General features: G+C 49.1%; 2 protein-coding genes across 2 annotated transcripts in view; one reads left to right on the top strand and one right to left on the bottom strand.

The window, feature by feature from the left end:
* Positions 1 to 104, top strand: part of OXT (oxytocin/neurophysin I prepropeptide) — a 961-nt gene extending 857 nt beyond the window's left edge. Inside the window, exon 3 of the mRNA XM_007960003.2 lies at positions 49 to 104. Within this exon, the coding sequence (XP_007958194.1) occupies positions 49 to 104 (56 nt within the window). The remainder of the gene's footprint in view (positions 1 to 48) is intronic.
* A 10745-nt stretch (positions 105 to 10849) lies between these two features.
* On the bottom strand, positions 10850 to 12789 carry LOC103214182 (arginine vasopressin). The gene is made up of 3 exons (XM_007960002.2): positions 12670 to 12789; positions 11237 to 11438; positions 10850 to 11028 (listed from the first exon to the last, which is right to left on the bottom strand). The coding sequence occupies exons 1-3, from the start codon at positions 12787 to 12789 to the stop codon at positions 10850 to 10852; spliced, it is 501 nt and encodes a 166-aa protein (XP_007958193.1).
* Positions 12790 to 13073: the final 284 nt, after the last annotated feature.

The following is a 13073-nucleotide window of genomic DNA, read 5'->3' as shown; positions in this document are numbered from 1 at the left end:
CCGTGGGGCGCGGGCCCGGGCAGCCCCGTGACCTTGCGTCTCTCCTAGACGGCTGCCGCGCGGATCCCGTCTGCGACCCCGAGAACGCCTTCTCCCAGCGCTGAGCCCGGAGAGCACCTCGTCCTCCCCATAACCGCCTCCAGAAATAACGAAAATTAAATAAAGCAGATTTTCTTCCCTCCAACTCCTCTGAGTCTGTTGTTATTGTTGTTAGCGGTCGCCCGGTGGCTTGCGAATCAGGGCGACCTCATGTGTGCAGAGCAGAATTGTTCCACGGGTTTTTCACAGCTGCGGCCTCTCGGAAGCTGCTCACCAGGCCTGCCTTCGGAGGAGCCTCTGGGGGGGGCGGGTCAGGCCGCCAACCTTTGGGCTAGTGGGTGAGAGCGCTTAACCACCTGCGCCCCTCAGTGTCAGAATTGGGAGGGGAGGGCTTTGGGGGAGTTCAGGAACGTGCCCAGCCGGCCCTGCTCCCTGGCTCTTGGCAATTCATAGCAGGAATTCAGAGCCAGCCTAGGAGAGAAGCTTCCGGGCTTGCTGCCCAGGTCCCAACCGGTGGCGGGTGAAGCGGGAAGAGGCACTACAGGGCCAGCTCTAGAGACGGAAACAGCTTCTGTCTCCCCATTCCAGTCTGAGGCGGGGGCCTATAGCAGTCCAGACTTAAAAGGAACTTACAAAAGTCCAAAACGTTGAAGGTGGGGTCATCAGACAGAGCTGAGGGTCAAAGTTGGTCTGACAGGGAAGAAAGGACTGAAAGCCAGTGGACAGATAATGACTCCCCGACAGCTGGAAGGGGGCTTGAAGGAAGGGAGCTGCCCGGGGATAAGTAAGAGCTACAGGGTACAAGGGGAGGGCCGCTGAAGGACCAGCCATGGTTCGAGGGAGGCAGATGCTCAGAGAGACCCCAAGGAAGAAGCCCAGCCTGGGGGAGAGGCTGGCCGTGGGGCTAGCATGACAAGTGCCTGTCATCCTGCCAAGGAATCCACACCTGCCTCTACAGAAAACAAGGTAGCTAGCAGACCTGCAGGAGGACAGGGCTCCCGAGAGCCCAGGGCCACAGAAATGACCACAAAAATCAAAGGACAGGGACCAGCAAAGAGAGCCACTCAACTGGCACGTCTCATCCATTCCCGGATCAGAGATCTCTTTGGGAATCAGATAAAAGCCTACTCTTTCTCCAGAAATGTCCCCATTCACCTACTGTGTCACTAGGCAATTTCAGGAGGTCATGCCCACGCTCCTACTCCGAATGAGGCAGGAGCAGATCATTATCTGCGAATAATAAAAAAATGTTATTTCTGAGGCTCTCTCACAAGCTGCAGTGCCACAGAGCAATGACGATGACCCAGCTCCAAGCAGATAACCATGTGTGGGTCTTTTTTTTTTTTTTAACTTTTTTTTTTTGTGATTGGGGTGAAAGTTTACAGAGTAAAGTCATTTTCCAGTCAACAATTCATACACATTTTGTTTCCTAACACTGACTGCCATCCGCACAATGTAACAGCAGCCTTCCCACTTCCTCCCTGTGTTGCCAGTCGTCCTTTTCTCCTATTCCTTCCTGCCTTCTGGGCTTTATCCCTGGGCAAACGCTGCCCTTCTGCTCTCACGTGCTTGACTGTTCTAGGCAGTGCTACCTCCATAGTGTTTGTTGTTGGTCACTTTGTAGCCCTGGGTGTTATTTAGCTGAAAGTAGAGCCACAGGGGTGAGTTCAGCTTCAAGTCTGAAGGGTAACTAAGGACTGCAGTCTCGGTGTCCACCAGTCTCTATCAGACCAGTAACCAAAAAAACCAAACTCACTGGTGTCGAGTTGGGTCCGACTCATAGCGACCCCTCCTTGTGTTTCCAAGGCAGTGTCACTAAACCTTCCTTCTGAGAAGTGGCTGGTGAGTTTGAACCGCCAGCCTTCTGGTTAGCAGTCAAATGCCTTAGGCACTACGCTACCAGAGCTCCTATCAGACTAGTAGGCCTGGTCTTTTTTTATTGTTTGGAATTTTGTTCTACATTTTCACAATGTGTGGATTTCATAAACAGAGACTAGAAAGAAAAACCCAAATTCTGAAGACTGTAAGATGTTGTTTATATAAATTACAAAAAAGACAGGCAAAATTAACCTATGATGCTAGAAGTCTTGGGGGGTGTAAGTCACTGGCAGGGGCATAAGGGGGTTCCTGGAGTGCTGGCCTCCTGAATTGTAAGAGAATAAATCTCTGTTGTTTTGAACCACCCGGTTTGTGGCAATGCATTATGGCAGTCCTAGGAAATGAATACAATACCACTTACAATACAAAAATAATGATAATAATGTTGTTGTTGTTGTTACATGCCATCGAGTCAGACCCAACTCATAGCGACCCCCCACCTTGGGTTTCTGAGGCAGTGTCACTATGGAAGTAGATTGCCCCATCTTCCTTCCGAGGAGTGGCTGGTGGGTTTGAACCGCCAGCCTTCTGGTTAGCAGTCAAGTGCCTTAGGCACTACGCTACCAGAGCTCCCAACATGATAATAGTACTTAGGTAGAAATCTTACTAAATACGTGTAAAACTCATATGTTAAAAACTACAACATGCTGATGGTAGAAATAGAAGAAGACCTGAATAACTGGAGAGAGATGCTGTGTTTATGGTTTGAAAGAGTCACCATAGTAAAAATGTCAATTCTCCCCAAATTGATCTGCAAATTCAATACAATTCCTATCAGAATCCCAGCAGGAACTTTTTCATATGTACAGAAATCATTAGGTTGGTTCTAAAATTTATGTGGAATGGCAAAGGAACTAGAGTAGCCAAAGGGATACTGAGAAAGAAAGACAACATTGAAGGACTCATACTATCTGATTTCCAGACTTCGTATAAAGCTGTCATATCAAAACAATGTGGTATTAGAAAAAGGCTAGGTTTATAGATCAATGGAATAGATTAGAGAGCCCAGTTATATACCCACACATATATGGCCAAACGATTTTGACAAAGTTGCAAAGACAACAGAATAGAGAAAGAATGGGTGTTTTAATAAATAGTGTCTGAACAGTTGGCTATCTAGATGCAAAAGAAATGAACCACAATTCATAACTCACACCCTATTAAAAATTAGCTCACACTGGATCTAGACCTATTACTAGAAGTATTTGTGATCTTGAGTTATGTAAAGATTTCTTAGTTCTTGAACTGAACCCACCCCTGAGGGTCAACTTTCAGCCAAAATATAGGCAGGTCTATAAAAGGAATAAATAATAACACAGAAGGAACATACTCCTCAGTACAATCAACCACAGGAGAACAAAAGGACAGGATTTGCCCCAAAACAAAGCTCAGAAGGCAGGAAGGGGCAGGAAAGAAGGACAAATGGAAACAGCACCCAGGGAGAAAGTGGGAAGGGTGCTATTAAATTGAGGGGATTGCAACCCATGTCATGAAACTGCTGCTATATGGAAAATGAGTTTGCTCTATAAACTTTCACCCAAATACCAATAACAGCATCAAAAACAAATGAAAAGATTTCTTAGTTCTGACACCAAAAGCAAAGACAAGGTACAGATGGGAGAAAAGATCTACATCTCAGTAGGTATTCCGTCATTTCCTGGAGCCTTGTTTTTCATTAGTTCCTTCAGTGCAGCTTCAACTTCTTTCTCCAGTACCATTGGTTCTTGATCATATGCTACCTCCTGAAATAGTTGAACATTGACCAGTTCTTTTTTGTGCAGTGATTCTGTGTATTCCTTCCACCTTCTTTTATGCTTCCTGCATCATTCAATATTTTGCCCATGTTGTTGTTGTTATGTGCCGTCGAGTCAGACCTGACTCACAGCAACCCCTCCTTGGGTTTCTGAGGCGATTTCACTATGGAAGTAGATTGCCCAACCTTCCTTCCGAGGAGTGGCTGGTGGGTTTGAACCACCAGCCCTCTGGTTAGCAGTCAAATGTCTTAGGCACTGTGCTTCCAGAGCTCTTAAATATTGCAACTCAAGGCTTGAATTTTTTTCTTCAGTTCTTTAAGCTTGACAAATGCCAACTGTGTACTTCTTTTTGGTTTTCAAATTCCAGGTCTTTGCACATTTAATTATAATAATTTACTTTTCATTCTTGAGCTGCTCTTTGAAATCTTCTGTTCAGCTCTTTTATGATGTCATTTCTTCCATTTGCTTTAGCTACTCTCCACTCAAGGGCAAGTTTCAGATTCTCTTCTGACATGCATTTTAGTCTTTTCTTTCTTTCCTGTCTTTTTAATGACCTTTTGCTTTCTTCATGAATGATGTTCTTGATACCATCCCACAGTTCATCTAGTTTTCAGTCACTGGTGTTCAATGCATCAAATCTACTCTTTAGATGGTCTCTAAATTCAGATGGGATATAATCAATGACATACATTGGCTCTCATGGACTTTAAAAAAATTTTTTTCAACTTCAGCTTGAACTTGCATATAAGCAATTTGGTGGTTTGTTCCACAGTCATCTCCTGACTTCTTTTGGCTGAGGATACCGAGCTTCTCCATCACCTTTTCCCACAGAAGTATTCAATCTGATGTCTGTGTATTCTATCTGGTGAGGTCTGTGTGTATAAGCTGCCATTTATGTTGTTGGAAAAGGTATTTGCAATGAATAAGTCATTGGTCTTGCAAAATTCTATCACATGATCTCCAGCATCATTTCTATCCCCACGGCCATATTTTCCAACTACTGGTGATTCTTCTTTGTTTCCAACTTACACATTCCAATCACAAATAATCATCAATACATCCTAATTGCATGTTTGGTCAAAATCTTCCATTTCTTCATCTTTGGCTTTAGTGGGTGGTGTGTACATTTGAATAATAGTAGTATTAGCTGGTCTTTCTTTAGGCACATGGATATTATCCTATCACTGACAGCATTGTCCTGCAGGATAGATCTTGAAACATTCGTTGTGACGATGAAAGTGGCACCGTTCCTCTTCAATTTTTCATTCCCGACATAATACATCATAGGGTTGTCTGACTCAAAATGGCCAAGCCAGTCCATTTCAGCTCACTAATGCCTAGGATATTGATCTTTATGTGTTCTATTTCATTTTTTACAACTTCTAATTTTCCTAGATTCACACTTTGTACATTCCACATTACAATTATCAATGGATGTTTGCAGCTGTTTCTTCCTATTTTGAGTCTTGCCCCATCAGCGAATGAAGATCCCAAAAGCTTTACTCCATCACATCTTTAAGGTCAACTCTACTTTGAGGAGGCAGCTCTTCCCCAGTCAGATTTTGAGTGCCTTCCAACTTAGGGGGTTCATCTTCTAGCACTACAACAGGCAAAGAAGCCTGGTTTCAGGGCTAATCATAGTTTTCCAGTAATTTATCAGACAGTGTTTCACTGCTATTCATAAGGTTTTCACTGGCCAACTCTTTGAGAAGTGAATGGCCCCTTCTGTCTTCCCAGCTTGTCTTAGTCTGGAAGCTCTGCTGAAATCTGTCCACCATGGTTGACTCTGCTGGTATTTGAAATACTGATGGCATAGCCTCTAGTCACAGAGCTAGTTGCAAGCCACCACAGTACAACAAGCTGACAGACGAGTGGTGGGGACATTCTTATAGCACTTGCAAATACACATGTAGAAATATCATCTGCCATACTTACGTGTGTTCATGGGTCTATTCCTTTTTGCTTAGCCACACCTGATCATTTAGCCTGTCTATCTATGTATCGGGGAGCTCTGGTGGCGTAGTGCCTAAGGCATTTGACTGCTAATCAGAAGGCTGGCGGTTCAAACCCACCAGCCACTTCTCGGAAGGAAGGTTGAGCAATCTACTTCGGTAGTGATACCACCTCAGAAACCCAAGGAGGTGTCACTATGAGTTGGGTCTGACTCAATGGCAGTGGGTTTTGTCACTTGACTGCTAACCAGAAGGCTGTCGGTTCAAACCCATCAGCCACTCCTCAGAAGGAAGGTTGAGCAATCTACTTCCATAGTGATACCACCTCGGAAACCCAAGGAGGGGTCTCTATGAGTCGGGTCTGACTCAACGGCAGATGACAATGATGACAATCCACTTGCAGATTAGTATTTGCTATTACTGATAATACAGCATTTTGTATGTAAAAGTATTGACTTCTGGTGTCTGCACCTCTTGTGCAGCTCTCCATGTCGTCCTTTTCCTCAGTGTTACTGTGCTGGTCACTGGCTTTTGGTGTATTGCCTCTCCCTTCATCCAAGTCAATACTTGTCTCTTACCCATGTGGCAGTTTTCCTTCTTCTTCCCTCCCATCCCTGGTGACCAACAAAGAAAGTTTCCTTCCATGAGTAAAGCTTTCCTTGACTTTTTACAGCAGTTGATTCCTACAATATTTTTCCTTCTGTGATTAACTTATTTAGATCAGCATAATGTCCTTCACATTCATCCATATTATTGGGTGTTTTACAGATTCTTCCTTATTCTTTAGCATTGCACAGTATTCAGTTGTCCATGTACGTGCCATAGTTAGTTATCCGTTCATCCATTGATGGGCACTTAAGTTGTTTCCATCTCCTTGCTACTGTGAGTAGTGCTATGATGAACATGGGTGTGCATATATCTATTCGTGTCCCAGCTCTGACTTCTTTAGGATACATTCCTATTAGTGGGATTGCTGCATCAAATGGTATTTCTCTGTCCAATATTTTAAGGAAGTGTCATACTGCTTTCCACAGTGGTTGTATCATTTTACAGTCCCACCAGCAGTGTATGAGAGTCCCAATCTCTCCATATCCTCACTAGCATTTTTCATTTTCTGTCTTGTTGAACTTTGCTATTACTGGGGTAAGAGGATATCTCATTGCTGTTTTGATTTGCATCTCTCTAATGGCTAATGAGGAGCTCTGGTAGCATAGTGGCTAAAGCACTTGACTGCTAACCAGAAGGCTGGCGGTTCAAACCCACCAGCCACTCCTCGGAAGGAAGGTTGGACAATCCTACTTCTGTAGTGATACTGCCTCGGAAACCCAAGGAGGGGTCGCTATGAGTCGGGGCCGACTCGAGGGCATATAACAACAACAACAACAAATGGCTAATGAGGAGCTCTGGTGGCGTAGTGCCTAAGGCATTTGACTGCTAACCAGAAGACTGGTGGTTCAAACCCACCAACCACTCCTTGGAAGGAAGGTTGAGCAATCTACTTCTGTAGTGATACCACCTCAGAAACCCAAGGAGGGGTCGTTATGAGTTGAAATCGACACAACGACTGAGTTTCAGTAATGGCTGATGATTGTAAGCATTTCTTCATGTGTTTGTTGGCTGCCTGGATATATTCTTTGGTAGTATCTTCTTTGGTGAAGTGTCTGTTCCTGTCCTCTGGATTGTCTTTTTGATGTTGTAGAATGGCTTTTTAAAAAGCTGACAATATCAAGCGCTGATGAGGATAGAGAGCAACTAGAATGCTCATACATTGCTGATGAGGATGTAAAACCATTCAGCCACTCTGGAAAACTGTTTGACAGCTTCTCATAAAGTTAAACACAACAGTTGCCATTTGACCCAGCAATCCCACTCACAGGTATTTATCTGTTGTGAAATGAATACTTCCATTTGCACCAAAACCTGTATAATAATGTTTATAATGACTCTACTTATAATAGTCCCAAATTATAAAGAATCCAAATGCCACTCAACTGGGAAACAAACTATGGCACATCCATACAATAAAATGCTATGCAGCAATAAAAGGAAACAAACTAATGGCCCATGGAACAACATCAATGAATCTCAAATGCATTGTACTAAGTGAAGGAAGATACACTTATAAAGCAAAGCTACACACGGTATGATTTCATTTATCATGAAAAGCAAAACATTGATATGATTTCATTTATAATGAAAGCAAAACAGGGACAGAAATCAAATCAGTGGTTGCCATCGGTTGGTGGGCAAGGGTAGGGTGAGGGAGAGTTGACTGCAAAAGAATACTGGAAGTGCTGGTCTGACAGAGCCTGGTGAGACCCCTGAGCCTATGGCCTCTAGTTACCCTTCAGGTCTGGAACTCACTCCTGTGGCTTCCAGTCAAACAATAGACAGGCATTAGGGGTGACCATTTAGATCAGATGGATATACTCCTTGGAGCAATCAATCCTGGGAGAATATAAGGGCAGTGTTTGCACAGGGAGATAGATGAGGGGGGTGGAATGCATGGGAAGGAGGGACACAGGGAACAGGTAACTAGGGGAGGAAGTGGGAAGAGATCTGTTACATTGTGGGGAATTGCAGCCAATGTCACGAGACAAAATGTGCATGAACTGCTGTACGGAAAATGAATTTACTCTGTAAACTTTCACCCAAATAATAAAAATTTTTTAAAAAAGGAAAAAGAATACTGGAAGGAAGAGAGAAAGAATTAAAAAAGGACAAACATCAAATAGAAAACAAAAAAAAAAACCAACAGTGTAGACTGATAAACCAAAAAGCTATCTCAAAACTATTAAGGCAATAAACAAGTCTTTGGCAAGACAAAAAAAAAAAAAAAAAGTACACCACTGATGTTTCCATTATTTTAAACAAAAGACATGAAGAGGTGGACACTGCAGAGACTCTTCTCACCTGCTTGGTGAGGCTCCTCTATCCCAGGGAGGCTGAGCAAAGAGCCCAAGAGCTTTCTGTGACTTCCGGCTACCCCCACCTGATGGCTCCATGGCTGGGGGACTCAAGGGATGGGAAAGAGTAGAAGGTTCGTAAAGGTGTCCATTGAGTGGCAGGTAGACCTGCCCCATCCCCTCCGAGGGAGGGAGGGAACAGCAGTTTCTGGACTGTTCCAAAGACAGGTGGAGGCTACAGGCTCTCTAAGTCTGACCTGGGGAGGGGCGGGACCTGTAGAACGTTCTGAAACTGTCCCCAAGTCCAGACACCAGCACCAGGGATTGAGTCCAATGCAGCCAAACCACCTGCCTCTTTTCAACTCTCTTCTTCCAGAAGGGGTGATGAATTCCTATCAGGTCTGGTCCTGTCCCAGTTCTACAATACCCTGGGAACTGTCCCCAGGTGGGCCACACAGAGGCACTGCCACTGACAGAGACTTCCTGAGCAGGGTGTTGTTGTTGTTGTTGTTATGTGCCGTCGAGTCAGCCCTGACTCATAGCGACCCCTCCTTGGGTTTCCGAGGCAGTATCACTACGGAAGTAGGATTGCCCAACCTTCCTTCCTGAGCAGGGTAGGGGTGAGCAAAGGGGAGCTCTAAGGAGCCTGACCTCGGTTTGGTTCCCGGACTCTGGCCAAAGCTGACTGAGGCTAAGCTGTTTGAATCACAAGGCTCTGCCTCAAGGCAGGGCCAGTGTTGAGGTCGGGGCGAGAGTGACTGCCCTCCCTTCTACCTCTCAGTCTGCAGAGGATCCTGGAGGAGCTGCAGCGTCTTGTGGCCCCAAGACTTAGTGCAAGAAATCCCAAGGAGAGGAAGCAAAGAGGAGAGGGCTGGAAGGTAACAGAGGGGTTCAGACGACTGCAGAAGCAAGGGAGGGATGAGGGGCACAAGGAGAGGAACAAACAGGGCCAAGGAGCTGAAGGGGCAAGAGAAAGAGGGCGGTGGGGCAAAGGCATAAAGGGCGGCTGGGACCAGGAGAGAGCAAAACCAGGCCAAGTGCTGCCAGTCATCTTTGCTCTGAAGTTGCATGTGTCAAAGGACAGAAAGTCCTGTTTGAGCACTAACGTGAGAGTTCGTGTTCGTGTGTGTGTGTGTGTGTGTGTGTGCGTGCGTGTGTACACGTGCATCTGTTGTGTCTGTGTTTCCCTGAGTGTGTCTGTGGTTCTGAATGTCTGTCTGTATTTGTGGTTGTGGTCAGGGATCGTTGAGCATGTCCCTAATGATGATGTTCTTGTCTATGTTTCTGGTTGAGTGTGTGTGGTTGTGTGTGGCTGTATCTATTCTCAGTGGGGCATCTCTCACTCTGGTGGGTGCTTTGACCCTAATGTGGGTGCTTGGTTTCCTCCTGGACAGACAGAATTTCTCCTCCTGCCCTGGTTTCCTGGCTGACTCCATCATCCCTGTAACCCCGGGCACACACAGCAGCGCAGCCTTATATGAAGTAGACATTGGGCTTGGAACCTGGAGAAATGAGTGGCTCCCTGCAGCTTTCTGTGTCTCAGACTCCTGGGATGTAAGTGGGGACAGGAATTCCTGGTCACCTCCTGGCTCATGCAGCTATGAACCTCTTTGTAACAATCTGAAGATCTAGGTCATTCTATTTCTGTTACTGCCCTTCCAGGTCTCTCTCTTTTCAAAAGTCGTCAAAGGAGCCTGTCTTTCTGTCTGTCCTTGTTATGCTGGGGGCTCTCCCTCTCCGACCAGGGTCTAACAGAGCTCCAGGTGGGATGCGGAGTGGGACACAAGCCCTAATTCAGTCCAGGCTTGGGATCTGGCTCCAGCTGCCTCCACAGCGCCCAGCTTTGGCGGCCTGTCTCCTTCTGCCTTGTCTCATTCCTCAATCTGTCCCTTTCAGTGTCTCTGTCTCTCTCTTGTTATCTTGTCCACCAATGTCTTCCCCCTTCCTGCCTTTATTTCCACCCCTCTGCCCCAGGATTCCCCCAACCCACCCCCCAAGCCCCACGCCGGGCTCTGGCCTTTCTCCTCCTCCGCACCCAGGTAGCCCTGCTCCGGGTTCTAATCCACACTTCTGGAGCGCTTCACTGGCCCAAGATCGCTGTAGGCTCTGGATCATTCCAGGATCTGTCTCTTCCCTGGGTTAGATCTGCCCATGGCTTCTGTCTGGGGACTGGGCGGCGGGCGGGGGTCTGCACTCCACCCGCCCTCCTCCCTCCATCTCCGGAGACAGACCACAGACAGCAGCAATGCTTTTAAAAAGGTTTATTTTTCTTGCTGCAAGGGCAGGGAGGGGAATGCGCTGGGGAATCGGCAGGGGCGGCTCAGTAGACTCCGGGCTTGGCGGGCTCGTTGGGCTCGGGCGCCCCCGCCAGCTGCACCAGCCGTAGCAGCAGGGCCCCGGTCGGTCCGTCCAGCTGAGTCGCGTTGCTTCGGTCGCTGGCGCGGGCTCGGCGACGGCTGCCCGCGCCTTCCTGGCACTCGGGCTCGGTCACGCAGCTCTCTGCAGAGACGACCAGCTGAACGCGCTGGGTCGCGCTCTCCCGGGTGGGCGCGACCCGGGTGACCCGGATCGACCCGGCCCCCCCCCCCCCCCCCCCGCCCCGCCCCTGCCTCTACCTGACCCCGACGCGACCCCGACTTGACCCCTAATCCTCCGGCCGCGTCACGCTTCAGACCCTGGTTCCACCCGGCCCGCCCCGGCTGCGCACCCTCGTAGCAGCAGATACCGGCCGCGGCGCAGCGGCCCCCGCTCCCGCATGGCTTCTGGCCGGACTGGCAGGGCGACGGCAGGTAGTTCTCCTCCTGGCAGCGCAGCGCCTCGGCCGTGCCCACGAAGCAGCCCAGCTCTTCTCCGCAGCAGATGCTGGGCCCGAAGCAGCGCCCCTTACCCCCGGGGCCGCAGGGGAGGCACTGCCGGGACGAGCGGGAGCAGAGACAAGGGGAGGAAATGCATGAGCGAGGCAGTGATGCTGGGATTCCGGGCCGGACTCCTCGAGCCCCTGTGAGGTTATGAGGAGCTGGGGGTTCTGCGTCACTCTGGTCCTCATGCGACTCCAAAAGTGATCAAGGGCTAGGAATCTCGATCTCCTTTTTGAAACAGGTGACCAAGTTCTCAGTAACAGCCTCACCCTCAGTTGGGGACAGGGTCTCCCAAGAGCTACGGCAGGGGAGAGACCTTCCCCTTCAGCTCTGAGCCATCATGGTATGAACTCCCTCTCTCGGCTGCCCGCCACCCTCTGTCTAATCCAGACTTTCCTTGGGGGTCCTTGTCACTAGAGCTTGATCCCTAGCATCACCCCCCTCGCCCCTCATGCCGAGAGGGCCCCACCTCTTCCAGACTGTGTATGGGCCCTTCTCCCATTTCCTGTCTCTTCTCTTGGCTTGCCCTTTCCTGACCCCCTGCTCACCCGCCTAGGGACTAACCAGGTGGGTGGCAGAGGTCTGACTGAGCCCCAGGAGGCACAGACACCTAGCTGGGTCTGGGCTTTCAAATGCACCAGGCAGAGGAAAGGGTAGCCCGTGGGGCCTGTCCACCCACCCACCCTTGTGTGTTCAACAGACTGAAATTGAGCCACCCGCAGCCCGGACAAAAGTGAGCATGGTGATTGGATTTCCTTCATCTCTGCTGACAATGAAGTAAAGAGAATCGGCTGGACATGCAACAGGCATCTGCCGTTCCTTCACTCAGGAGCACTCAGAGCAATTGGCTATTCTGCGTGTGGTACCTGTGGCCAGCAGAAGCTAGGGGCTGCCTGGGGAAGGCCTCGAATGCTCGGCAGAACAGCGCCTCCAGTACTCCAGCCTGTCCTCACTGAAGGGACCCAGTGGGCACAGAGGAGGCCTTGTTACCCGTTCACCCTGACCCAGCCCCGAGCCCAGTTACTGGGGAAGCATCTCTCACTTTCCTGCCTCCCCTCCCTGGATGGGACAGCATCCAGGAATCTTTGAGTCTCTCCTAGCCCACCCAGCAGCCTGATTCCCTCAGACCCATCCTGTCAGTCCCTCTGCCCAGCCTTCCTCATCCTCCCCGGGTATTTCCCCTAAAGCCTGCCTTCTTCCAACACCACTTTCCTTTCCTGGCCACTGCTCCATAGTGCCAGCCCCAGGGACGGCTCACTCCTGGCAGCCTCTTCAGTCGTACCTGTCTCAGTTCCATGTCCGACATGGCCCTCTTGCCGCCCCTTGGGCAATTCTGGAAGTAGCAGGCGGAGGTGAGGGCCAGCAGGCCGAGGAAGAAGGCGGGCAGCGTGGTGTCAGGCATCCTGGCGCAGTGCTGCTCGCTGGCCCACTCTGCGGTGGGCGCCTTGGCTGGCTGCCTATTTATGTCCGCAGGTGTTCCCTCGGAAGCGACGTGGCCACCACCCTCTCCCAGTAACTCCCCAGGAGCCCACGACTGCCAGGTCCCAAGCCGTCAGCAGTGATTCAGGCGTCTGGGGACGCACGTGGGCCTGTCTGTGCAAGGCCGGTGTGGGAGGGGGTGCAGGCCTCCAGGCTGTCGCTGGCAGTGGTGTAGCAGCGGTTTGACAGGAGCTGCTACGCTATGGC

Source organism: Orycteropus afer, unplaced genomic scaffold (genome assembly GCF_000298275.1).
Source record: "Orycteropus afer afer isolate SDZICR_OR568_19922 unplaced genomic scaffold, OryAfe1.0 scaffold00020, whole genome shotgun sequence".
Lineage (NCBI taxonomy): Eukaryota > Metazoa > Chordata > Mammalia > Tubulidentata > Orycteropodidae > Orycteropus > Orycteropus afer.
This window is presented reverse-complemented; position numbering and strand designations above follow the sequence as displayed.